This window comes from Mus musculus, chromosome 17 (assembly GCF_000001635.26).
Source record: "Mus musculus strain C57BL/6J chromosome 17, GRCm38.p6 C57BL/6J".
In the NCBI taxonomy this organism is placed as follows: Eukaryota; Metazoa; Chordata; class Mammalia; order Rodentia; family Muridae; genus Mus; species Mus musculus.
In genome coordinates, this window is record NC_000083.6 from 90,053,523 (window position 1) to 90,079,886 (window position 26,364).

Here is a 26,364-nt window from a genome sequence, read left to right on the forward strand (position 1 = left end):
TGTGTGCGCGCGCACCACACACACACACACACACACACATACACACACCACGGGGGGCACTCTTCTGTGTGTCCAGTGAAACAATGGTTTGCTTAGTCGAGAAGTCTTCCAGTGATTAATCAGCTATCCATCCTTAAATACAAAGAGATTTGCCACACAATCCTCACTATTGTAAATATAAGAGGATTTTCTAAATACATTAGAGGAAGGAGGGAGCTAAATTTGTTTTCATTGGATTAAATTGAAGCTTCCACACCAAAATCATTATTTTTCACTGAAGGTCTTAAATATCATTATGGAAATCACACTTCCAGATTTCACGTATGAATATGGAGGAAGTATTCTGTTCAACAGAAGACACAAAACTAACATGGATGGATATGATCTAAGAATTTAAGTGAGTTTGTTAACTGAGCAAACCTGAAACAAAAAGGTGTCAGAGAAATCCTTTTCACTAATGCTTATTTTTTGTAAGAGATGGGAAATTTGTATACTTGCATACTTATAGTATCATAAAAATAACAACAGGGAACACTCAAAAACACATACTAGATCCATCTATTGTCATTCAAAATACTTCCTGCTGAATCTATCCACTCAGGGTTGGGGAAGGGTATAGAGGTCTTTCGGAATAGCATTTGAAATGTAAATGAAGAAAATATCTAATGAAAAAATAAATTTAAAAAAAGCACATGTCTTGTATGAGGGGAAAGCACAATAGGTACAAGTGGGTTTCTCTTTATTTTATTTTTTTTTTTTTTTACTTTTTTTCCAGAGGAAACTCATGTTGAAGGTAATTCATCTGGCAGTGTCCTTGTGCATAAAGAAGGCATTTCTGGACATCGATGGCCTGTGACCAGTGGAAGCATGAGGTTTCAGCCGGAGGAGAGGATTTTATCAGCTGTCTTACATTGCCCTCCTGTCCTTTTGTATTCTAAACCCTGACTGTACCAGTGGAGCTATCATCCAATTCTCATCACGCAGGGCAGTGTGGCTGGAATCAATTGTAATTGAGTTCCATGTGTTCCCACCCAGGGGGTTGTCCCCGATCTAGTTTCAACATCTAGCTCTGTTCCCATCAGGAGGTCCGAGTGGCTTCATCAGTTGCCCATCTGTTTCAGACAGAAAAAGTAACAGCATTATGTAGAGGGGAAAAATAGCATGGATATTACTTTTATAGAAATGAATTGGAAAAAAAGTAAAAGCTGCCATTTATACTTGATATTATTCCAGGCATTGCAATAATTATCTTAAATAATTCACTTTTAATGCCTGAAATGCAAAAAGAAAAAGAAAAAAGAAAGAAAAAGAAAAGCAGGCCATATCTTAATGCCTTAGAAAAAGGACTTGAAAAATCAGAGGAAAAAATAAAGAAAAAGAGAAGAAGTACAAAATGTATGGTGGCTTCTAAGGAAGAAAGACAAACAGCCCTTTAAAAAAAAATCAAGGTCAGAAAAAGAAAATATCCAATAATAAAAAGAAGCAAGGAGAGAGAGAGAGAGAGAGAGAGAGAGAGAGAGAGAGAGAGAGAGAGAGAGAGAGAGAGAGAATTATAAAAAAAGCAAGGTCTAAAACAACACCAAAATATGTGTTGTGTTTTTATTCCCAGGACTGGGAGACAAGTGGATGCGTGCTAGCACTAGGTAACACTTGAACAATGATTAAATTAATAACTAAGCACACAATGCCCTCTTCATTAGGAGTGCTGAGTGGAGTCACATAGCACTTCATATCCACCCAACACTTAATAAATCTATGATTTGCTGATGCTCAAGGAGAAGCTACATTGCTCTCCATGTTTCCTTTTCTGCATCTTTAGGAAGGAAGCCATCTGAATATCACAGGTGACACAGTTTCAGTGGGAATTTTTTTTGAAAGTGTATGTATGCTGGTGGTCTATTTGATAAGAAAACGTTCACATATAAATATCCAGCGAGAGTGAAATACCCAGGCAACTAGTGTCATAGCTAATTGTGGTGCTCTTAAGGTGGCTCTTTTCACTAGCTTAGGGGATTATTCATGGGTGTTGGACAGGAGCTTATCTTTGAAATCTACTGCAATGTGTTAGTGTTCTAAAGACCTGCTTACCCAAAGTTTGATTTGCTTATATATAAAAGGATTTTTATATAGGCATGTCTAACAGTAACCAAAAATCTCATGATATTAGCAATTACAGTGACCACCAACATTATTTTGTGTTAATATAAGGGCAACAACAGGAAAAGAAACATAATGTAGTGATGCATTTATTTTAAGAGCCTGTAGAAGCAGGCTCTCGGAACAATATTCATGTTCAAGCAGGGTCAAGAAAACAAATGACTTTTCTTAAATAATAGTTGGAAAGAAGACAGATAATATAAACTGAAAATTTTTAATTGATGCTTCTATACAAATAATGTCATCTTGCTATGGGCACAATAGTACATGTAATATTAAAGAAGATCCAGGAAGAAAACCAGAGAATTGAATGGAAAAGTGAATGTTGAAAAATGTTTTATTTTTAAAATGCAATATCAAAAGATAATCCCTTGATGACACATAACAGTCTGCAGGACAGATAAGGTCACCAGAACAGATGCTAGGCAGTGATCCCAAAAATGTGGCACTCCATACTTTAAAGGATCTACCTACTCTAACAAGACCCAAGGAGCAGAAATCTAAGGACTAAGGGGAGAAACGTGGCAAGATAGGAAGTTAAGTAATCCAGATGGTAAGAAAGTGTAAGTAGAGGCAGGGGAGATGGTTCATTGGGCCAGAAAGCATGTTGTGGAAGCATGAGGACCCCAGGTCAAATCCCCAATACCCACATTAAAAGCGAAGAGGCCCTGACCACTGGGTCTGGTGACTTACACTTTTAGACCCAAAACGCTAGACATAGAGACTGACAGATCTTTGTGAGTTCTAGGCAAGCCTGGTATGTATACACATATGTGTACACATATATGTATGTATATATGTATGTGTATATGTATGTATGTGTGTATGTATGTATGTATTTTTTCTGTTTCAGAAAAAAATTATAAAATTGTCTTTAATACCTGTAACCCCAATGATGGGGAGACAGAGGCAGGCAGGCCCTGAGAACTCCTCAACCAGCCAGCATAGGCAAAATGCATTGCAAGCTCTATGTTCAGTGAGAAAACTTGTCTTATAGGAATAAGACAGAGAATGACAGAGCATAAGTCAGGATACCTGTGACCTTCCTCTGGTTTCCATGGACAAGTAAACACACACACAAAGTAGTTCTGCATCTTATATTTTGGGCAAGAAAGAGAATATTAGAGAATTATATAAACTTATAGAAAATGTACTTCATGGGGTCTGCACTCTTACATGTTCCTGCTCCATGCTGTTGCCTTCTTATGGGTGAGGATACAGATACACCCTGACAAACTACTAGTAGGCAGGCACTCAAGGTTCTTTAGATAATCCTAAATGCAGTAAGGAAGAGAGGACAGCAAGACCACCTGGAACACTGGTGTTGACAAGATGCTACATGCTTCCTATTACTTAGGACCGTTAATAAAGCAGCAAAAGTTGGATAAACAAAAAGAAGGAATAAGAGCTGGAGGTTCTTAACAGTGGTTAAGAAGATGTGCTGCTCCTGCAGAGAACCCACATTCATAGCAACCAAGTATGGCGGCACTCAATGGCCTGCACCTCAGTTGCAAGGGGATCTGAGATCTCCGACATCCTTGGGCACTGCACTTATTTCCACATATTCATAATCGGAAACATTAAACACAAATCTTTTGAATTAAACACAGAGAAGGGGAAGGTAAAAGGGCTATTTCCCATTTTCCAGTATTCTATCTCCTAAGTTCACTGTACCCAAAAGAATACAGACAGCATAGAGTCGTTGCTAAGGAGTGCTTTATAGGACCTGTAAGCAATGCTGGAGTGATTGGAGCATTTTGATCAAGAAGGAAGACAAAGTGTCAATTTCAAGTGTAATTAAGGTCCTCACACTGGATTTACTGAGCACTTAAAGTAAAGGTTCAGACTAAAGAGGATGATCTCCGATACTCAACAGAAGAGGGATTCAGCCGCATGAAAATCAGCAAGCTCCACAATCAGTCAACAGCTACCGTTCTCTCTACTATTGCAATAAAGGATCGATGCTGAAAAGGTGACTGCCCTCAAAATTATGAAGCAAAAATCACACTCTTATAAACCCACACATTTCAGAGTTTGCTTTTGAAATAATCCATGATGGAAGATTCAGAAGTGAGATAAATGAGAATGGTGATGGTGATGGTGACGATGATGGTGATGGTAATGTCCTACACTTTTAATTAAAGAGGGAAAAAAAAGGCAGGGCCTTTACCTTGCAACCCAGGATGATGACCTGATTGCATAATCCAGGTTAGGGAGAGAGTTGAGTCAATGGTCACCAGAGATGGAAGAGTTAGATGTAACAACCTATTCTGGGGCTGAGAGTCCTGTGGGAAGCAATCTGCTAAGAAGGAGGGTTGAGGCAAGCCAGAGAATCTCCAGATGCAGCTGCACTGAGAATGGATGGTGGCCCACTTCCCCTTCACTGGCAGCTGCTCCTAAGTATGTGTGGCCAGTAGTGGCAGTGGCATAAGTGACACTCAAGCAGAGTCACAGACTATGCATCCCCAAATATTTCATATTTAAAAATGATTAGATTAATGTTAAAATGGTATTTCATTCATTCATTCATATATATATATATATATATATATATATATATATATATATATATATACACACACACACGAAACAAGAGAATACTAATTAATTATTTTATTGAAATAAGTTCTTCTGGGAACCTAGGTAAGATCTATGAAGGTCACATCTTCTACAGTAATTCTGTCAACACACACAGGAGAATCAAAATAGAACTAATGGGCATAAGTCTGTGACTGACTCTAAGTGTCTGGTGGGAACAGGCTGTGATTCATTCATTAGTGCCCACTACCTCCATTGAACAGCACAAGAAAGTGATATGTTGTTCTCATCAGATGAGTCGCAAACACATTACAACAGAGAAACTAGAAATGGGTAAAATGTGGCATGAGCTTTGGAGAAACAAGGCAAGATTCAAATATCTCTTTTAAACTTGTCAAGGACATTAGCTCCTGCTTGTCTTGCTATTGCCACAATACTCCAATATCCAAAATTGGAAATATATCACTTTAGATACATTTCCAGCAGACTGAATCTTGGAAAAGCTTTTCAGTTCAAAGGCCATGTGATTCTTCACAATTCACTGTAAATTTTTAGCTTTCTAGTTTTGCTACAAATGACCACAGGGAAAGCCCATTATAAACTATATGCAAAAGTGACTCAGGGAGCTACTGGAATGTGAACAGTAAGTCCTTACTGTGCAACTTCCTTACCCACCGCCTTATCTAAAGTATCTATTCTGTTTGTTTGTTTTGTTTCTCAAGACAGAGTTTCTCTGTATAGCTCTGACTGCTCTAGAACTCTCTGTAGACCAGGTTGGCCTTAAACTCAAAGAGATCCACCTGCCTCTGCCTCCAAAGTACTGCCATTAAAGGTATGTGGCACCACCACCCACCCAGCTAAATAACTAATTTTGGTTGTTTTTGTTTTTGTTTTACATCGTTTTTTAGAGTGAGAAGATGTTTATAACTGAAAGGCAAAGGCTTGCCGGATCATATTTTATTATTGATTAGTTGATTTTTAAATTTTTTTGTGGCACAATTTTCTATAATCAATTTGGATTTCATCTCACTACTCAGCCTAGGTTGGCTTTGAAATCCTTATCCTCTGTCCTCTATCTCAAAGATGATCAGCATATCATCTAACTAGGTCTAACTAAATACCCATTGGATAATGTACCAGTTTGTATTGAGGTGGCCTAAGGTAGCTCTCACACATAAGTGGGCATCTCCTCTAAGCAATATAACATGCAACAAAGATTAACAGTAAAGTCAAGGAAGTAAGAAAAAAATTGACTAACCTAACCCACCTGAGCTCGGCTCACAGGGGTCAATGTCCTCATCGTCACTGGGACACTCTGCCGAGGCCACAAGGATGTCATCTGTGGTCTGCAAGGGAATAACAGTCAGCAGGTTAATTAAACGTGTCCTGAGTGCTGTGCTCCATTTCCTTTACAAGGGAAACACAGTTTGTGCTTACATTATAGTTGAGAAACCAAATTCATTATTTCCATTCCTCTATTTCCCTTCCTCAAGACACTGAACTTACAGTCACAAATGTATTTTAGATCTCTCATAGAAATATCTCCATGATTACAAGATCTGGAATACAACTTAGTGAACATGTGGACACAGAAGTGGTGATCTAAAATTGGCAGACACACAACCATCAAGCTACTGTGTGAGGCTGCACACAGAAGCAGATGTTTAAAACAACCTGGCAGAAACAGCTGAGTTGAGATTGGTTACAACCCTGGAGACCTACAACATATGCACCAGTAGGCTTTATGCAGCTCGTGCGCTTCGTTTCCTGAAGCAGAACAGCCTTAGCTTTTTTACACTTGTGAACAGGGAGCTTGGTAAAGATTCTAGATGTAGGTTGTTATCACTGGGAAACAAAATTATGCAGAAAATTAGATACATGGTTTTGTTTTCTACGTGTAGAAATGAAGCAGTTACAGTTTTAACATTTTTTCAGTTTTTAAAATTCTCATACTCAAATATCATTTTTTGCAATGTTCAGATAGCAGAAGCTGTTTCCTCATTGTTCTTTCCATCGTCAAGTTTTCATCTTAAGTAAAAAATGTGTGCAGAGTAGGCTGGGGGGAGGTGACCGTTTCCTCTCTGACATTATAGTTGCTTCACTGCTCTTACAGCCAAAAAGATAACTGTCACTGTAATAAAAATCAAAGTGTGTAAATCCTAGCAGTTAGTCACATAATCCACACACTGACAAGTATCAAAGGTTGCTCTTTACTGCCACTTATGAGCAGTAATAAATGCAGAGGAGTTATTGCATGGGATTTGTGAAGGTTTGCATCAGATTTGGCTAATGCAAAACTAAAACATCAAATCCGTGGTGCAAGAAGGAGATGCTGTTGTGTTTCAGAAAATGCTTGGTGCCAAACTGATGCAGTCATTTAGCAGGAACTAGAATAACATGGCAAGAGCTCTAAAGTCAATAGAGAGTCACAATATTGCCAGAAATAAAGATTTAAAACAAAATTGAAGAAACCTAGAGACAAGGAGCAAGGGCTCTTTAATGACAAATAAAGGCTTAAGAATCTTCAAATCCAGAATCTTTCGTTCACAACGAAGATATTCCCTTTAAATTAATTTAAATTTAAATTAATGTAAGCCTTTAAGCAGCATTTGGATATTGGCTCATTTTGGCTTTTTGATCTTAATTCTTCTTAAAGTGTTTCTAGATTCATGTATTTTCCTAGTGTCATTTTCAAAAAGGAAGTTCAAAAATGCCAGATTTTCGAGAAGCATACTTGTTCAGAGAGAAAGCCATCAGCCCGTGGAGTACACAGCACTTCATTCTCATTAATATGAGAGATGTTCACCAAAGACCCATCTGGCTTTTGGCAAGAGTTCATTTTGCAGCATATCCCCCACGTGGGTCTATGGTAGCATGAGATTATATTAGTGGTCCTTCATTCCAATTAACCCATTGTATCCCAGAGCAGATCCTGGGCTTTTTCCTATGGCGAATGTCTAACGAGAAGGGATTACCCTCACCCAGAGTGTTGTGAAATGGTCTAAAATATTCTCTATGACTCACTCAGCAAGACTCATCAAAGGTGCTAAAACTGAGGAACTCTGCTATGGAAATGTAATTAAGACTGTGCTTTATTTTTCTTATCTGAAAAAATAATGAGCAGAACAGACATTATTTATAAGGAGCAAATCAGCACATGGGAAGTACTTGGTAGATGATCACTTTGTAATTGTTAATGAAATTTTTCAACATTCTCAACACTAGCTTTAATATTTCATGGAGGTAGAGCTGTTTCAATTAAATAATATTGAGCTATATTTATAAGTAGTAAAGTTTTATATTTTTAACTGAAAGTTACACAAACTATTTTTCAGGTGGAAGATTTATGTTTGCAATTACATTCAAATTTGAGAGTTCTATTAGGTAGCTTTTACACTTCCATCTTTTACAGTCTCAGTTCAATAAGACTTGGGTAAACATCAAGAATAAATGAGGAGGATTGCTTGTTAAAATGAATTTATGGCTACATACATACAAGTCATTAGGAAATGACTTATTTTATTCAGGCTAGTTGCTTAGGTAATGCAAATGAACCCACGTAAAGCTATTTTCTCTCGGGATCATTCTGCTTTAAGGAGAAAATGTTACAACTTTTCATAAAACACCATATGTAAAATACTAAAGTCGTAAAATAGTGTTTTATTTATCACTTTTAAGATAAAATAAATTACCAGACAAATATAACTCTTTTATAGACATACACTTTAGATTTTAATGTGATTTTTCTGCTCTAATGCCTGTATATCCTTGATTGTTATATGTGTATTTTTTTTCATTAAAAGCTAAAAATGAGCAATACTTTTGTAAGTAAAAGTCTCAAATTAATAGATGTCTTGGGTGAAATCTCTATGGTGTGAAAATCCAGAAGCAGCTCAAGGAAGGAGGAAATATCAAGAAGCAGCTCAAATGGGGAGAAATCAAGTTTCATTCAGGAAAGGATTTAACCTAACAATTTTCTAACCAAAGCTATGTAATTGAAATTTAATTCACTCTGCTTGGAGCTGCCTCTCCATGACTTACTGTTGAGCGTGTGGTATTTAAAAGCCTCAAGTATGTCACATTAATCAATTCTCTTCTTAGTAGACTTTGCTTGATGTTTATAACCCTTCTAAGACAGAGACACTCATTGTAAGGGACTGAATGGCTATCAAGAAAAGCACTAACTTTATGTAGCAGTCCATTTAGATAACTGTCTCTAACTACATTTAAACACTCACAAATCAAAGGACCATTTGATGTTCCCTCATAGAACTATGTCTGTGCCTGAGCATAGCAAGCACCTATTCCAATTTAAATGTGTGCAAATTAAAGTCTCCATACTTTTAGAGAAACAACATAGAGTGTGATCAATACGCGATGCATCCTGTTCTGCATGTAAACACCAACTCAAAGGATTAGGAGAACACATAGCGTAGCCAGAAGCCATTATTGCAACTTATCTAATAAGTATTGATATCAGGGGAGACTACTTGATAGTTTATAAGCGATAACAATATTCCCCTTCTCACAGGGAGTCTCCCCTCCCCCATCATTTAGTAGTGAAAACACTACTTGACATTAAAAAAAATAATAAAGGCCTACTCAAGTGTCTTTGTGTGTGTGTGTGTGTATGTATACACACACACACACACACACACACACACACACACACACACACACACATATATATATATATATATATATATATATATATATATATATATGAACACATTTTATGTTTCTGCCAAGAACAAAAGCATTTCTAGATGCCATTTTCATGATGCATGGCTGTGCTGAACATTAACCCCTGTCAGTAAAGTGACTCGTTCAAGAAACACCAAGCAGAATAACAAACAAGAATTGTGGGGCAAAGGGCAAATTCCAACTGTGCAATTTCCATCCTCCATTGACTCTAAAACTTTTGTGTAAAAGCTTTCTTAACTAAGAAGTTGAAGAATATGTACAATGAATTATAAAATAGAGATCTAAGTATAATTTATAAGGAATGCAGGTGGAAAAGCTTCCATTAGAGAGCCACAGCTAAGCACTTGCTAAAACAAAACAAGAGTAACATCCTATCCATTTGTGTAGTCATTTACCCAATTTGAATGTGTGAGATCTGGCTCTCATGAATATTTAGGTCAAAGCTTATACATCCCTGAAAACAGCCAGCTTTTGCATTTCTTTAATGTTCCTTCCCAATTGATACCTAAGGCTATTGCAAAAAGTGACGATAAATCATCTCTCTGCTTGGGGAAAAAACAGACTTGAAAGCTATTCAATTTTCTTCAAAAAATTTTCAGCTGCTTAAAATGTATATAATGAAAACAGAACAGTGAGTGTGGGATTGCATAGAGAGACTTCAGCATGGTGAAGAGACTTACTTAAAACTCATTTCTGTGTACATTTGACTTTAGTTAGCTTAACAAACCAAACTCATGGTATGTAGAAACATGTGCATAGTGTTGTAGATAAGTGTGTTTTCGGGAAAAGAGGGAGAACATGCCTAATTAAAAGCAACGTTCTTTCAGCTTATTTATATAACACAATAAAACATTCAAGAAAGAAATGTGGTATAAGAAAACATGAAACTGATTTATCATCTTTAAACAAAACAGCATGTCTCTTATAATTTCTTTGAACTACTGTTGGCTTTTATTTCCATACTGCATTTTCAATTTTAGCAAAAGCAACTCTGGAGGATCAGTCAAAAGTTTAAACTTTCATAAAGACATCTCCAAAGTCTATTCTCAATAATCAGAATTTGAAGGCGTAAGACCTTCAAATACTGTAAGTGGAAAAGCACAAGAGCTGAAAGGGAAACTAGAGAATGGGTCCAACGGTCCCACTTGGCTTGATCTGGTTTGGGACAAATCAAGTCTTGAAATGATTTAGGCTGTTTTCAAATTAAATACTGACAGATATTTACAAGTGCAAATCCAGGCTTTTTAATGGTGTTAAAATAAATCTCTTGCCCAGCTATTGAGACTGAATGGACTAATTAGTTACACAGGTTAAACTGAAAATCCTTATTGGCAATGAGGTCAAAACATAATTTATGACTGCAGCATGCCAGCGGTGGATAGCTTCAATCAGCAGGATTCCAAAATTCTCATTTTCACTGTTGGTGTGTAACAGGTCAATGAAGGAAATCACGATTCACTAAGTGTTTGTAGAATTTGTTGTAGCAAGACTGATTTTAGAACCATTCATGTAAGGTAAATGTTTCCTCATTGTATGTGAGGAAACAGGAGCTAGAAAAATAATAAAACATAAATACAATTATATGTCTAATTCATGAAATTATCTACATTATCAGTAAATTGTGACCATCATTTACTTGATATCTATCCATCCAATCATGAATCCAGTTATGTATGCATAAACATATGTATGCATCCATAGACACCCATCCCAACCCACCTTATTTTCCACATGATATAATGTATCTTACAGAAATGCATGATAACATTTATTTATAGTAAGTGAAAATGTGGAAGAAAGCAAGAAGTATTACAGTGTGAAAAAGGAGCCAGCACATTCATTAAGAGAAACAGTTACATCTATAAGAAGGCATACACACAGCTATCCTACTGTTTTTATATGGAACAAAACAGAAAGAAAATGACACTAAGGAAAGAAAAATATCAGTGTTAGATGTGGCACTGCTGAAACACCTAAGTTTAATATCTTCTAGGTCAGCAGCTATCAATTTATGGGTTGTGACTCTTTTGAGGGCCAAACAATCCTTTCACGGGGATCACATATCAGGTGTCCTGCATATCAGATATTCACATTTTGATTCATAGCAGTAGCAAAATTATAGTTATGAAGTAATAATAAAAATAAATTTATGGGTGGGGATAACCACCACAGCATGAGGAACTGTATCAAAGGGTTTCAGGATTAGGAAAGCTGAGAACCATTGATCAATGTTGATCAATGTTAACTAAATACTAATTCAGAATTCAAATTTTAATTCTGGGCTCATACACAATGTCCATTATTTTGGATTGTTTCTTGTATTGTAAGTTACAAACATGCGCATGTGCACACACACACACTAACACATTATACACATGTTGCATATGTCTGGATGAGCTTACATAGGTAAGTGTTTTATATGTGAATCATGATAATTCCCCTAGCTAACCAAGCTATGGCAACTCAGGCCTGGAATTTCAGCACTGGAGACGCTAAGGCTTGAGGCAGTCCAGAACAGCCTGGGATCCCTCAAAGGACCAAAAAACAAAGAAAGAGTAAACAGAGATGATAATAATGTTTTCGTATCCTATGGGTATGCTGTGGGAATCAAATTTGATGTACAAAATATTTTGGAGAGCAGGGAAGTGCCCACAATGCAGACTTTATGCACTCCTGTTGTTATTCTTTGTGGTTAACTTGACAAAACCTGGAATTAACTAAAGCTTTATTACGATTGATAAGGCCCTTTCTTTGCTTCTCACATGACAATTTAGCCAGTTCTGAGGAGTGTTGGAGAAGGGGGCTAAGCATCTACTTCATTGAATATATTTTCTTTTCACCCCAACATTGTCCTATCCTGTCTGTTGAACAGGGCCTTTGTCACGCTACTTGGCTCTTCACTCAAGACTGCATTTGGAATGCTTCCTTTCTCCTAAGATAGAATTCACTGAAAGCACGGCTTATTTGATGCATATATGCGAGTTTAATATTTAATCAATGAGGCAAGACAACAAGGTATGCATTTTCCTTTAGCGGTAAGCACAGAGTTTCAGAGACACTTACATCCTGCATCCTGTTCACTGTATATACCAACTTATTGCAACCTAAGAGATAGATTTAAATGTTGCTTTATGCCATATGGTTTCTACAATATTTAAACAAACAGGGAACAAGATGGGGTCAATTATCAGCAGGACTAAGGGAATATAAAGAGAGGAGGGGGATATGGAGAGACAGAGATAGAGACATAGACAGAGAAGGACAGAGAGACAGAGAAACTGAGAGAAAGGAGACAGATGCACAGAGAAAAACATAGATAGATACTGAGAGTATAGATAGATACTACATAGATATCTACTGAAAATGATTCTCTCAGGGCGATCTATGCACCAGGGCTCCATGTTATAGTGGCTGCATCTACAGTTATAATGGATACCCTGTGGCATATTTGTTGTAATTATTTTTAGATGTGCCAATAAACTCTTATGAGTCATTTGACATAAGTTTTATTTATATTAAATAGAAAGGTGTACCTTTCCAAATTACCCTGAAAATTTTTGAAAACTGCTTAGACAATGTTTTATTCTGTTTTAAACACAATGACTTCACATCTGTACTTTAGCATATGTCCCAGTGAATAGTGTTGGTTTAAAATCATATTACTACTTAAGATTGTGGCATATTTTCTTTAAATATTTTATTTATATATGTAAAGCATTTTATGAAAATGACCATGGTTATAAACCAATAATTATGTAAATAGTGGTTATTTTGTTTTGAGATCAAAACTACAAGAATTATTACACATTGCATTTGAATGTGTTACTATCATTACACTAAGAATCTGTTTGCCTACTCTAATTTCACAACAAATCTTTTTGCAACAAATGGTATTTGTCACCATTGCTCTTATGTGACAGACTCGATATAAGATTGAGACAGTATAGATTCTTTCTAGAACTGCATCCCCTAAGACCTAGAGGTAATAATTGAGTTGAAAGTCACACCTTTCAAAGATTTTTAACTCCCTTATATCTCTGGCAATGACAATGAAAGTTTGTGGCTGGTTTTAGCACTATACCGCATGGTAGGAATTTAGGGCAGAAAAAAAATGACATTATGTTTAGTAGAAAAAAGAATGGGTGAAAGTTAAATGGGAGGCAAAGATAAAAATATCTTGCGCTAAGCTGATATGTCTGCTTTTATGAAACACCCTTGTCCTTCAGGAAAACATTAAGATAAAGACTACTCTAGAAAGGACTGTTGGTGGGAGGAGAAAAATGATCATACTCCATTTTTTACTTTATCGTCAGCATCTCTTAGCTACTCCTGTCTCCTACTCACTCAATTGCACTAGTTCTATATTATATGAACTTTTATTTAAATGCATGGAAATTATGGTCCTTCAAACCCTAACTGTCTAAGGTTTTATTTTCTTTCTAAAATGACAATTGTATGGAGGTATGGACTACCTGACACAAGCCATCAATTTCAGACCCCAAAATAAATGCAGAGTCAAGTGTCGTCCTGTAGTCTATTTCCATTGACTCTCTGTGCATTTACTCATTTATTAATTCATTCATTCTTAGTAATTTGTTGAATACTTTTGAGTAATAAAGATTTCTACAGTGAAATTTGTAGTGGATTCTTATCTGGCTACAAATATTTACATGTAGTGATGGAATCTACAGTTGTTTCTTTTCAGTTTGGAGTCAGCATCCAACTGATAATTCACACATTGAAGGTTGCTTTTCTGGTGCCTGGTAGCAATAGGACACAGATATCTGAATCAAACACAATTTCAGCTTGTATAAAGGGGGGGGGGGAGGATAGAAGAATGCAAATCGACCCACTCCTATCTCCTTGTCCAAAGATCAAGTCCAAGTGGATAAAGAACCTCCACATAAAACCAGATACACTGAAACTAATAGACTAATAGAAAGTGGGGAAGAGCTTCGAACATATGGGCACAGGGAGAAAGTTCCTGAATAAAACACCAATGGGTTATGCTCTAAGGTCAAGATTCAACATATGGAACCTCATAATATTGCAAAGCTTCTGTAAGTCAAAGGACACTGTCAGTAGGACAAAACAGCAAACTACAGATTGGTAAAAGATATTTACCAATTCTACATCCTATAGAAGGCTAATATCCAGTATATACAAAGAACTCAAGAAGTTAGACTCCAGAGAACTAAATGAACTTATGAAAATATGGGGTGCGGAGCTAAACAAAGAATTTTCAACTGAGGAATATCAAATGGCCAAGAAACACCTAGAGAAATATTCAAGATCCTTAGTGATCAGAGAAATTCAAGTCAAAACAATCTTGAAATTCCACCTCACACCAGTCAGAATGGCTAAGTTCAAAAACTCAGATGACAGTAGATGCTGTTGAGGATGTGGAGAAAGATAAAAACTACTCTATTGTTTGTAGAACTGCAAGCTGGTACAACCACTCTGAAAATCAGTCTGGTGGGTTCTCAGAAAATTGGACATAGTATTACCTGAGGACCCAGCTATACCACCCCTGGGTATACATCCAAAAGATTCTCCAACATATAACAAGGACACATGCTCCACTATGTTCATAGCAGCCTTATTTATAGTAGCCAGAAGCTGGAAAGAACCCAGCTGTCCTTTAACAGAGGAATGGATACAGAAAATGTGGTAAATTTACACAATGAAGTACTACTTAGATATTTAAAACAATGAATTCATGAAATTCTTAGGCAAATGAATGGAACTAGAAAATACCATCCTGTGTGAGGTAACTCAGTCACAAAAGAATACACATGGTATGCATTCACTGATAAGTGGACACTAACCCAAAAGTTCGGAATACCCACATGAAGCTCAAGAAGAAGGAAGACCAAACTGTCGATGCTTCTGTCTTTCTTAGAAGGGGGAACAAAATACTCATGGGAGGAAATATGGAGACAAAGTGTGGAGCAGAGACTAAAGGAAAGGCCATCCAGAGACTGCTCTACCTGGTGATCCATCCCATATACATTCACCAAACCCAGACACTGTTGTGGATGTCAAGAAGTGCTTGTTGATAGGAGCTGTCTCCTGAGAGTCTCTGTCAGAGTCAGACAAATACAGAGGCAAATGCTCGCAGCCCATCACTGGACTGTGCACTGGGTCCCCAACGGAAGATTTAGAGAAAGGACTGAAGAAGCTGAAGGGGTTTGCGACCCCATATGAAAAACAACAATATCAATCAACCAGACTCCTGCCCCCATCAGAGCTCCCAGAGACTAAGCCATGAACCAAGAAGCACACACGGAAGGACCCATGGCTCAGGCCACATATGTAGCAGAGGATGGCCTTGTTGTGGGTCCATGGGAGGAGAGGACCTTGGTCCTCTGATGGCTTGAAGGATGCCCCAGTGTAAAGGAATTAGAGAACGGGGAGGCAGAAGTGTGTGGGTGGGTGGGGGGAACACCCTCATAGAAGCAGGGGCAGGGGTGATGGGATAGAAAGTTCCCAGTGGGAGAAACCGGGAAAGGGGATAACATTTGATTTGTAAATAAAGAAAATATCCAATTTTAAAAAGGGAATAAATATGTGATTTCATAGAGAAATTAAGTCCATTATCAAAATCACTGTATGACACCAGATATAATTCAAGCCCCTAAAATTTTTGCACAAATAAAAGATTGCAAGTGTGGTACTTGATGGAATCAAAGCTGCTCTATGGTCACTTGGGAAAGGATGAAGCATGGCCATATTAATTTCTTTAGCAAATGATGGCTCTCCCTTCACCATGTAAAAGAGAATATTTTTCCTTTGTTTTTATCCTATGAATTGGTGATTTACAGCCACTTGTTTGTGAACCATGTGCTTACACTGACAGAAGAGGGCATCGGATCCCAGGGACTGGAGTTAGCAGACAGTTATGAGCTGCTTAATGGGTCCTGGGAACTGAAGCCAGTTACTCTAGAAAAGCAATGAACACTTGTTAATGCCAGGCTGTCTCCAGCTCCTGTCTTCATCACTGTAAAGCAGCTGAGGCACTCTTGTTTTATAATTAATAAATCATGCTGATATTAGCTTCCTCGTTCCCCTTTACTCTCACCTTTGCCCTTTCTACTTAATTTGTAGTGTTCCAACTGCTAATGTGGCTATCTCAGAACGAAAAACGTACCTCACATACCAGAAAGAAGCCAACCAAATAGTTTTTCTTGACTCTTACTAATATACCACAGTGGCTAGGTCTAATCTCTCTCTCTCTCTCTCTCTCTCTCTCTCTCTCTCTCTCTCTCATCTATCTCCTCTTACAATTGTCATTGCTACAAGATTCTGTAATCCTTTGTTATTTAGAAATGGTTCTATGATCATGAGTTTTTGTTTTTGATTTTTGTTTGTTTGTTTGTTTGTTTTGTCAAGACAGGGTTTCTCTGTGTAGCCCTGGCTGTCCTGGAACTCACTCTGTAGACTGGGCTGGCCTCAGACTCAGAAATCTCTCTGACCCTGCCTCCCAAGTGCTGGGATGGAAGGCGTATGCCACCACTGCCCAGCTTTGATACATGAGACAATCTACTTGTTCTGCTAAAACCCGACCCTATCAGAAGGAAGAAGTTTTGTACGTTTATCAGGATAATTTGTCCGTAATCGATAGGATAAGTGGGATATTGTGTGTGTGTGTGTGTGTGTGTGTGTGTGTGTGTGTGTGTGTGTGTGTGTGTGTGTGTGTGTTGGGGGTAGTGAGATTGTCTGGTTTGATTTGTTCTCAAAGATGATTTTTAAGGTAGAAGGGTTGTCCCAGTGAACCTGAGAAAAATGCTAAGTGAGCAGATCAGTCTCCGTGATTAAATTCCTAAAGTCCAAACAGAGAAGGCGCCATGTGTTGTCCACTATGACAAGCTTCCTCTATCTACAATAAATAGAGAAGGAGTATATTTGTATTTGAGATGAAATGGCTGGGTTTACATTCCAGCTTTGTCTGTCACTTACCAATTCTGTAGCCCTAAGCAACACTCGTAAGTTCTCCGGGTTTCTTCATGTGTAAAAGTAAAGTTATTTTCACTGATTATGCAGAAGTACAATGAGCATGAAATGATCTAAAGCTAGACAGCACTGACTAGCAGGGTAGCTGATACATGAAGATGCTACTGAGCATTAATTGCATAGATGCAGCTGGGTCTCAAACTGGCACATATCATCCTTTGTTTTGGGAAGGAAGAATAATTCCTAAGTAATATTTGGACACAACTTTCCTTCGCAAAGAATGAATTCACAATTCTCTTTAAGCACTCTGGTGGTAAGGATGATAAGCCACACCAAGAGATGTACATATTAAAAACACAGGGCGCATCCGTCTCATTCCCCTCAACTGCAGACTGGACCAAAAATTCATCATAGTTAGAGGCTCTGAGTTAACCAGTGTTGTCCTCCTCTAGTTAAAGTGATAGGAAACCCTGGTATGCTCAGGCATGTGTCAGGTCACCAGTGCTAATAACTGTGGTGTTCTGTGCAGGACTCAGGTGCAGGTCTCAACCTGCAGGCTTTCCATCCAGTTAGTGACTTCCTCCTGTCACTTTCAGGATCATTTTTGGACATGAGAATGGTGAAAATAGCAAAAGCGATCATTGCCTACCTTTTCTAATGCTTACATGATACACCTTTTAAGAATATTCTCCTGATTTAATGGATGTTTTTGTAAAGCCTTTAAGGAAGGTCAGAGAATGGCATTCACCAAAATCACCCCGGGCTGTGGGCTGTTAGTTAGCCGTGAGAGTGCTCAGCAGTTGGTGCAATGCCCGTTAATGACCAACTGGAGATGCATAGGATGGCTGGTGAGGATTTCCCTAACTGTTTTCCATTGTGAACTCAGAGCTTTATTGGGGAGCCTACCTTTGCACACATGTTTCACTGGATGGGATTTGTTACAGGACTCTTCCTACAAGTGTGTGATATTTTATTTATTCATGTTACCTGGCTCTGGCCTTTCCTCCATGCACTCACCTGTCAAACCTGTCTCTGATTTTCAGTCATTCTAATTTTTGGATTGCTCCCTCATCAAAGACATGTAACAAATCTATTCAATATAAGAATATTCCCAGGAGAAATTATGAAATCATCCAAATCGAACAGGATGTTCAGAAGGCAGTTTTTCTGGCTGATTTGGTGTCATCCTTAATACCAGCAACATATCAGTGTCTCAGAGCCCAGAGAGGATCATTGCCTCTGCCCTCAAACTTCCCCACACACTGTGAGTATGTACAGTGTATCTGTATGTTGTGTAGGAATGTGTGTGTACACATACACTTGCACAGAGGCCAGAGAAAGACATTGAGTACCTTTCTCTAACATTCTCCATATTAACCCATTGCCTCCAAGGGCTCTTATTGAAACTGAAGCTTGTCTGGCAGCCAACAAGCCACAGTGATCTTCCTGTAGGTAGCCCACCATACCACAGGGGATTACAGTCTGATGATGGTCATTCCCAGCTTTTTATGTGTTCAAACACATGCCTTACTCAGGCCCATTTAAATTATTAACAGTTTTCCCCTCTTCTGAAACTCTGTAGGCCCGCCCTTTCCACTTCCAACTTGCTCTACAGATTTACTTGGAACTGGAACATAAGATAACTCCAAGAAAAGTCTCCAAAGAAAAGAATGTCAAGAAAGATTCTCGAATAAGAAAAACCAGGTAATTCATAACCGCTTGATTGTAGCTCATGGCTTCCAGCACATGCCCATCTTCTCTGATGGCAACATCTCCCATGAAGACAGTATGTGATTCTTCCAGAAATATTTGAACTATGATTCCCAAATAGTCTGTTATTTCACTTATTGAAATTTTATTCTACCTCAATACTGTAAAAACTGTTATTTTTATTCTTGTTTTATATGTATATGTACATGGAGGGGTTAGTAGAAGCCAGACGAGGACATTGGATCCCCTGTAGTTGGAATTGCAGGCATTTGGGAGTAACCAACCTCAGATGGTGGGAATCAAGGTCTGGTCTTCTGCAAGAGCAGAAAGCTCTATTCCCTGTTCAATCTAGCTAGTCTCCCATCACAACTGTTATTTTCTAAGATGAAGCTACATAGAAACCAATTGTTTTGCATTCCACTGAGTTTTCTGACAGAGGAATGTGAAAATAGGAAAGCAGTTGTCTCACCTTCCTTGATACCTTGTGACTTGAAAAGCTAGATTGCTCACTGACACACTTACAGGGGTTATATTGTGTTGTAACATCTGGTGTGGGTTTGCTTTGGTCAAACAGTCTTGGTGACTAATCATCATTATGAGCATAGGAAGGAGCGTTTTCTGTAGTAGCCAAATTCTGCCTTGCTAAGAGAAACTGAGAACTTTGGCTACTGGTTACAGAATCTTGTGCTTAGATGGCTAGTTCATGGCCATTTGAGTCATCTATGGCCATATTTATATCTGGGCCCTCCATAGTGTACTATTAAAACATGGCTGACTTATACAGGAGCATTCTTTCTTGAAAAATAAGAGAGAGTGCATAAGGACCAATCTCTGCAGTGTAGACACAAGAGTTTAGAAACCATGACTTATGGTTTACATAGCCCTGTTCCTGGAAAATGGCAAGTGTTAAATAAGTCTGGGATATCATCCCAATTATTGATTATGACCTAGTTCTGGCATTCTAAAAAGGAATACATTTCTCTTTAAAGTAGATAAAAACCTCACCACCTAGGATCACAGGATATATAGACTGTTTATTTGCCTTGAAGAGAATATTTTAAAGGAGAGGAAAGAGGAAACATATTGTATGAACAATACAAATATATTTTTACTCTGAATGCCCTATTTTGATTTTCAGCTAAGCTCCATTTTATTTCAAAATATATTTCCAATTCTTCCAATGCATTTCTAGTTGGAAACCCTTTCTTTTTGTTTGTTTCATAATAATCTAACTGCAGATGCAAACTTAGGGGAGACAGACTTTGGAAATTTTAAGTATGTTGCTATGGTAATGGTTTGCAATAATGTATATGAGTTCCATTTTAGATTACCAGAACTCATCTGAGTTCTTATGTGGAGGTTCAAATCACTAGACACACAGTGTTGGTCATTTGTGGTATCTTTAAAAGATTGATAAATATGTTTCTGTTGCTCATAGCAGTCAGAATCCATAAAATTCTATCTGTCTATCTATCTATCTATCTATCTATCTATCTATCTATCTATCTATCTATCTATCATCAATCATCTATTCATTTGCTTAAATGTAGAAAACTTATTCACTGTCTGACTTAAATGACCCCTTCCCTCTTTAAATGACTGTCTGACTGCTGTAGGAGACGGTGTGCTTATAAATTCTACAATATTTCAACTTTGTTGCAAACTCCTGGTAGAAGTAGCTATAATTTTTTTCTAGTGAACTTCACATTAACATCAATAAGATTGAACTATATATAAATCAAGAAGTATGGTTAATTCAAGAATTTTGTAGAGGATCTTTCTAAAAGGATTACTCTTTTAGGCAGAAAGTGAAAGCACAGTGTTCTATTCACTGAACCACTGCCCCAGTGTGCCACTCTCACCAATGAGAAGAAGTCACCAAAGGACCTCATGGGAACCATCCTTACTGTACCTGTCCTTAAATGTTTCACTAAAGTTTAATCTAATATCTGATTGCTGCTCTCAAGATCCTTTGAAATCAAGACAATTATCTTGGCAAAAGCACTCTCATAAATGGAATTTACAAAGTACTGAAAAATATTGTTGTATTTAGTCCATGCAGTAATTATTAAAAATTCTCTGTAAGTTATAAAGCCTTTACACCTAAAATTTGCAATATACAATTTTTAATCAATATTTTTCAAGATGAAATCTTCACCAGTGAATTACCATGTGTATATTTTATTCAGTTTCCTTAGAAAAAAATCATTTACTGTGATGTTCCATATCATCTAAAGTGGTATGAAATAGGTGCAGACAGCCATGCCATCTCTTGTCTCCCTACTCACAAACCTTCCCCACAAGCATGGCCAGCGACCAAAACCTGACAGTCATTCAAAATTTACTTTCCTGTTTTGGTTTGACCCATCCTTCTATATACATATACAAGCCTGCACAGGAACACACACACACACACACACACACACATGCAGTCTCCCCACCCCCATCTGCTGTAACACTGTTGATGTATTTTAAACTTTCTTGTTACCCACCCCAGAATTCCATCCTAAAACAGCCTACAGCAATGCTGGAATTAAACACATGAGAATACAGTAATTAGCTATGCAAACTGTCAAGTGGCTCTAAAACGGAAAACAACCCAGAAAGCAGAACTATCAGCATTTTTAAGATCTAAGAGGAATTTGCATAGAGTTCATTTATTTTAAAAATAAGTAGACTTTGCTTTTTAAAAAATAAATAGTCACTGAGATTTCTATGGAAATAGGGCAACACAGCTGATGTGTCTTTTACATCTTTGGTTCCCCCACACTGCTATTATAGAAAAGTTTTCAGACTTGTATGCTTTCTAAATAAATTCTTTTTTCTTTCTGGTTTCAAAAGTGGATAGTGATAAAATATTTTCAAAATAGATACAAACAGGTCTCAAGATCGAATTACATGCTATGACCAGCATATTATCAATGCCTCTTTCAAGTCTAAGTAAAATGACTGTATGAAGGATAACTAAAATAAGCTATGACAAACATGAAAGCTGGAAAAAACTCTCAAAATATCTGGTTTGCATCTGTGTGTAGGAGAAGAAACAGATATTTCATTTTGGACAATGAGCATTAATTAAAAACTTGACCAAAAAAAATTGGTATCTTAGTGAGCATGAAGCAATTGACTCTCCATCTCAGCATCTCTGTGGCATTTCTATGCGGCAGCATAGACAGCCCTGTGTATACAGTCTCATCGGAATTGCTAAGCTGTGCTGCAATTGATGGCTAAAGCTCCTTTAGCCCATTTGCATCCAGCAATAGAAAGACAACAGAATCACTTTACATCCAGAACTGAATTGACATACAATCCAAACAAAGTTAAAATGAAATACATTTTTTTTGGTTCAAATTTCTCATCTTTAAACATGGTGGACATCTATCTTCTAGCTGAGAATGCAGTACCCTATGGCTGAATCTGGTCAAGAAGAGGACACAGTGATCCAAGAAAAGCTGTCAGTTGTCCTCATTGAACTGGAACGAATCTCTCTCTATACTGATGCCCTATACAGAGAAGTAGGTGACTCCTCAGGATTCTAAAATGCAGCAAAGAAGGGCAAGGCAAAGGAGCCTCGGGTGAATGCTATAGTAAAATACTGATGTTGACGTTTGTTCTGAGAAGCTATACATATTGATAATTGCATGCATATATAATATGCACATAGAAACAAGTTAATTCTGTCAGAGTCTGAACAAGCTCTCTAATGAACAGCAGTAGTAATCCGCTTTGATACTGGACTACAGATGTGCACAATGTTAATTCACAAAACAGGCGGAGTTGGTTCAGTAAACTAAACTGTCCCAGTCAGGATTGAGTCTTCTGGTACCAGTATAGGTCTGAAATTTCAGTCTAGACAAATAAAGTCTAGAGTCTTTCCTCATCTGTAGATAGATATATTCCACCAAATAAAACTGCCCAACACACGGACAGTGTCTTCAGCAGTCATCTTCTTGTGATTTCTTTTACAACTTTCTGTTAATCTGTAATTATCTCATGAAGAAATAATCTTCTTTACCGTGGAGTGACTTGGTAACAGTGAGGGTTGAGATGACACAGAGAGACTAAAGCTAAAGGAGTGAATTCATTGAGTCTAAACCACATGCTATTTGAAGTAATCATTGGTTTATTGTCCTTATAGTTTTGAGTATTTGACCCTGACTTGAGGTATAGATATTGTCACAGGACATATTATTGCTAATGGTACCATTTTAAAGCCCTGTTTCCCTAATGTATCCACTATATAAATAAGATTAAGGCATAAAAGACAGGAGAAAAAAATTAACAACAAAATTGTATACTTGATTTGAAAGAAAAATTGGAATATAGCAAATGAAATAAAACTGAAAAAAAGGAACAAAAACCATTACAGAAAAAAACCATTACAGAAAAAAACCATTACAGAACTGTCAAAATTAACTTCCCAGGCTTTATTTCTGACTTCTAGCCTCTGGCTTTTGTTATATCATGTAATTTGACTCTGTAATCTTAACATTCCTTAGAATCTGACTCAGCTAATAATTATGATGTTATCAATATGTTTTCTTTCAATGTCACAGAATTCAGTGGAGTCTTCTGACCTCCATCGTTAAGTCTAAAATAAGAGCTGGTGAGTTAGCAACTTTGTAACTAGTTCATAATTTGATTCCTTAATGGCAGGGATGGGACAGAAAAAAAAAGAGATGTCACTAGCTGACATCTGAAAAAAGCAAGACCAAGCAAGCAGAGATGATAAGCCTTAATTGCAGAAGGTTGGGGACTTGTAGGGGGAAGGGAGTGTCTGTGTGTTGGGAAGTATCTGTGTGTTGTTTGGATGGCAGCAGGGTATCCTGGTCTACCTTATCAGTGAGCCGATATTAGAACGTTTTCAGAATTAGGGGAGTAGAATTAGTATTTCACCCAATGAGATGCGAGCTAAATTTTGACTTTAAGTTCTAGAACAGTGTATAAGAGAAAATCAGTACTGTAATATGTACAAGGAAAACAATGCAGGTCAAGCTAGCTCTGGAACTACTTAACTAACATGAATCTTCAAAATTTAGTTTTGATACTAACAAAGACTTTACCTCAGTTAAACACCACAGCTTAGTAAAAGAGAAAACTGTTTGGCCCAGGATTTCTGCTTTCTTATACAGCTTCCCGCAAATAAGGCACTAGAGGCAGTGCATAATTCGCTTCACTGTAGCTAAGAATGGTGCATCTTACAATGAAATATTCTCAGCCTACCATCCCTTTTCTAGAGCTAATGCCATCAATTACAGCAGAATAAAAGTGGTGGGAGGAATTATTCCTAATAGAAGCAAAAAATGTATCATATGTAATTGGTCAAGAGTCAAAAATTGGTGACATGACTCAGATGTTTTGAAATGGATTTGGTCACACTCATTATTCACTGTGACCCCAGTAAAAAGAGCTGGATAGCAGGATTTGGTCCCCACATCTCCTAATGTCCCTCTCTCCTCAGTGAGGAACAACCAGACTTCTTATATTTTAAACTGAAATATTTCAAGTTAACTGGTTTGGAAGTCAAATCTATCATTATAAGATTAGCTTAAAAGCTAAAACGCTACTGTATGTATCAATTTATATGTCAAATTGCTACTTCCCTGAATTATCCATTGAATCTCCATAGGGAGTAAATAGTTTCAGTTTAGTTTTGGACAACAAATTAAAAAAAAAAAAAAAAAAAAAAAACGGCCTGAAAGATATAATTACTACATCTTCTATATCTTAACAAGTTTATAATTATTAATGTCAAAGTCTCCAATTTATGCCTATGCATCTGAGAAAATACAAAACAAAAAACAAACAACACTGACAACAACAAAAACTACAATTACTTTCCTGCTAAGGAAGTCTAGTGGCCATAGACACGTTGCAAACTGTGTCAGTTCTCATGTACAAACTGGGAACATCCATAAAAATATTTTCCTTGCAAACCTGACCCTTTGTTATCAGTACAGACCCACTTTCTGTCATGAGCATTTATAGAAAAATGCTTACAAGGTCTTGTTCCCTGAGTACCTCATTCGGCGCTTTTAAAGTCTGTCTCCCATAAATCTCTCTCAGCAGCAGGACAGCTCCTCACACTGTGCTATCTCTCCTGTGGCCATTTTCCACCTCCTTTCATTAGAAGCCACTATGAGCCTCACTGTTCAGAGAACCATGTGCAGTTTCCCTGGGAATGAAGTACTTTAGTGCGTATGGCACAGTTATAAAACATTTATGGACACAAGAGCAAAACCTCCAAGGAGCAGGTCCAGCCTCACCTGGGTGCCTATTTAGTATATTCAGCCTCTGCTTTTATACCACAAGCTCTTATTAGGGGCATCAGAAAAAGAAATCAGAGTTCTTGATACAAGGGAGTAAATATTTTCACTTATAATGAATAATTTAGCTATTTTGGCTTCTGAAAAACAGATTTGAAATAACTTCATGACTTCATATCAAAGTAAAAGTTCAGGGAGACAAAGGGCACAGGCAGCGCAGAAACATATTCCTTTGTTTCCATAAAAAAAACCTGCTTTTCTGGACACATACTGCATGTTCCCCGCCTTGGCTGAGTCGTTGCTTCCTGTGTTGCTTCTTCCTTTGTGTGTTTCTAGGATTCCACATCAACAGTTCTCTGAAACCTAGTAGCTCACAGGCAGAACGCTAATGGGCCCGTGTCACCTCATTGTGAACATGGAAAAACCAGCCGTGCCTCTAATTCAGGCCATGGCTGAATGAATTGAAACAAAACCAACAAAAACCCAGTCAGAAAAATACAGCATGCAAATCTAGGTAAGGTGGTTTAAGAACATGAAAATCAACCCAGGCTACCCAGACCATTTAAGAATGGGGGGGTGGTGGTGGTATGGGGGACTTTGGGGATAACATTGGAAGTGTAAATGAGGAAAATACCTACTAATAACATTTTAAAAAAAGAATGCCTTTCTTAAAAGACATTCACATTTACCCACGCTCTAAAAGCATAATGTTTTAAAGATTAAAGCTATTTATATTTCCCTTTACAAAGGAGGAAACCCAGCACCCAAAACTGTGGCAGGTGATCTTTAGTTGCTGAAGAACCTTACTGGTGTACTCTAGTGCATAAACCAATATTAAAAACTGTTTAAAATTTGGGTACTCTGCCACAGATAACCAATCCCCACTGGGAACTGGGGGATTTCAGGTGAATCTGAAGTGACTGTAAGGGAAGATTTGAGACTGAGAGCAGAGAGCTGAGAGTGACTTAGATGAACCTTTGTTAGGATAACAAAGAGAGAAAAAGATGCCAAGATCAAATCAAGAATAAAAATCAAC

General features: G+C 37.5%; 1 protein-coding gene across 44 annotated transcripts in view; it reads right to left on the reverse strand.

The window, feature by feature from the left end:
* Window positions 1–26,364, reverse strand: part of Nrxn1 (neurexin I) — a 1,059,516-nt gene that overhangs the window by 19,879 nt on the left and 1,013,273 nt on the right. For 30 of the 44 annotated variants that reach the window (NM_177284.2, NM_020252.3, NM_001346957.1 and 27 more), the window contains one exon: window positions 5,954–6,041. In NM_177284.2, coding sequence (NP_796258.2) covers window positions 5,954–6,041 — 88 coding nt within the window. The remainder of the gene's footprint in view (window positions 1–5,953; window positions 6,042–26,364) is intronic. The other 14 variants (NM_001346961.1, NM_001346958.1, NM_001346962.1 and 11 more) reach the window with 1 other exon arrangement.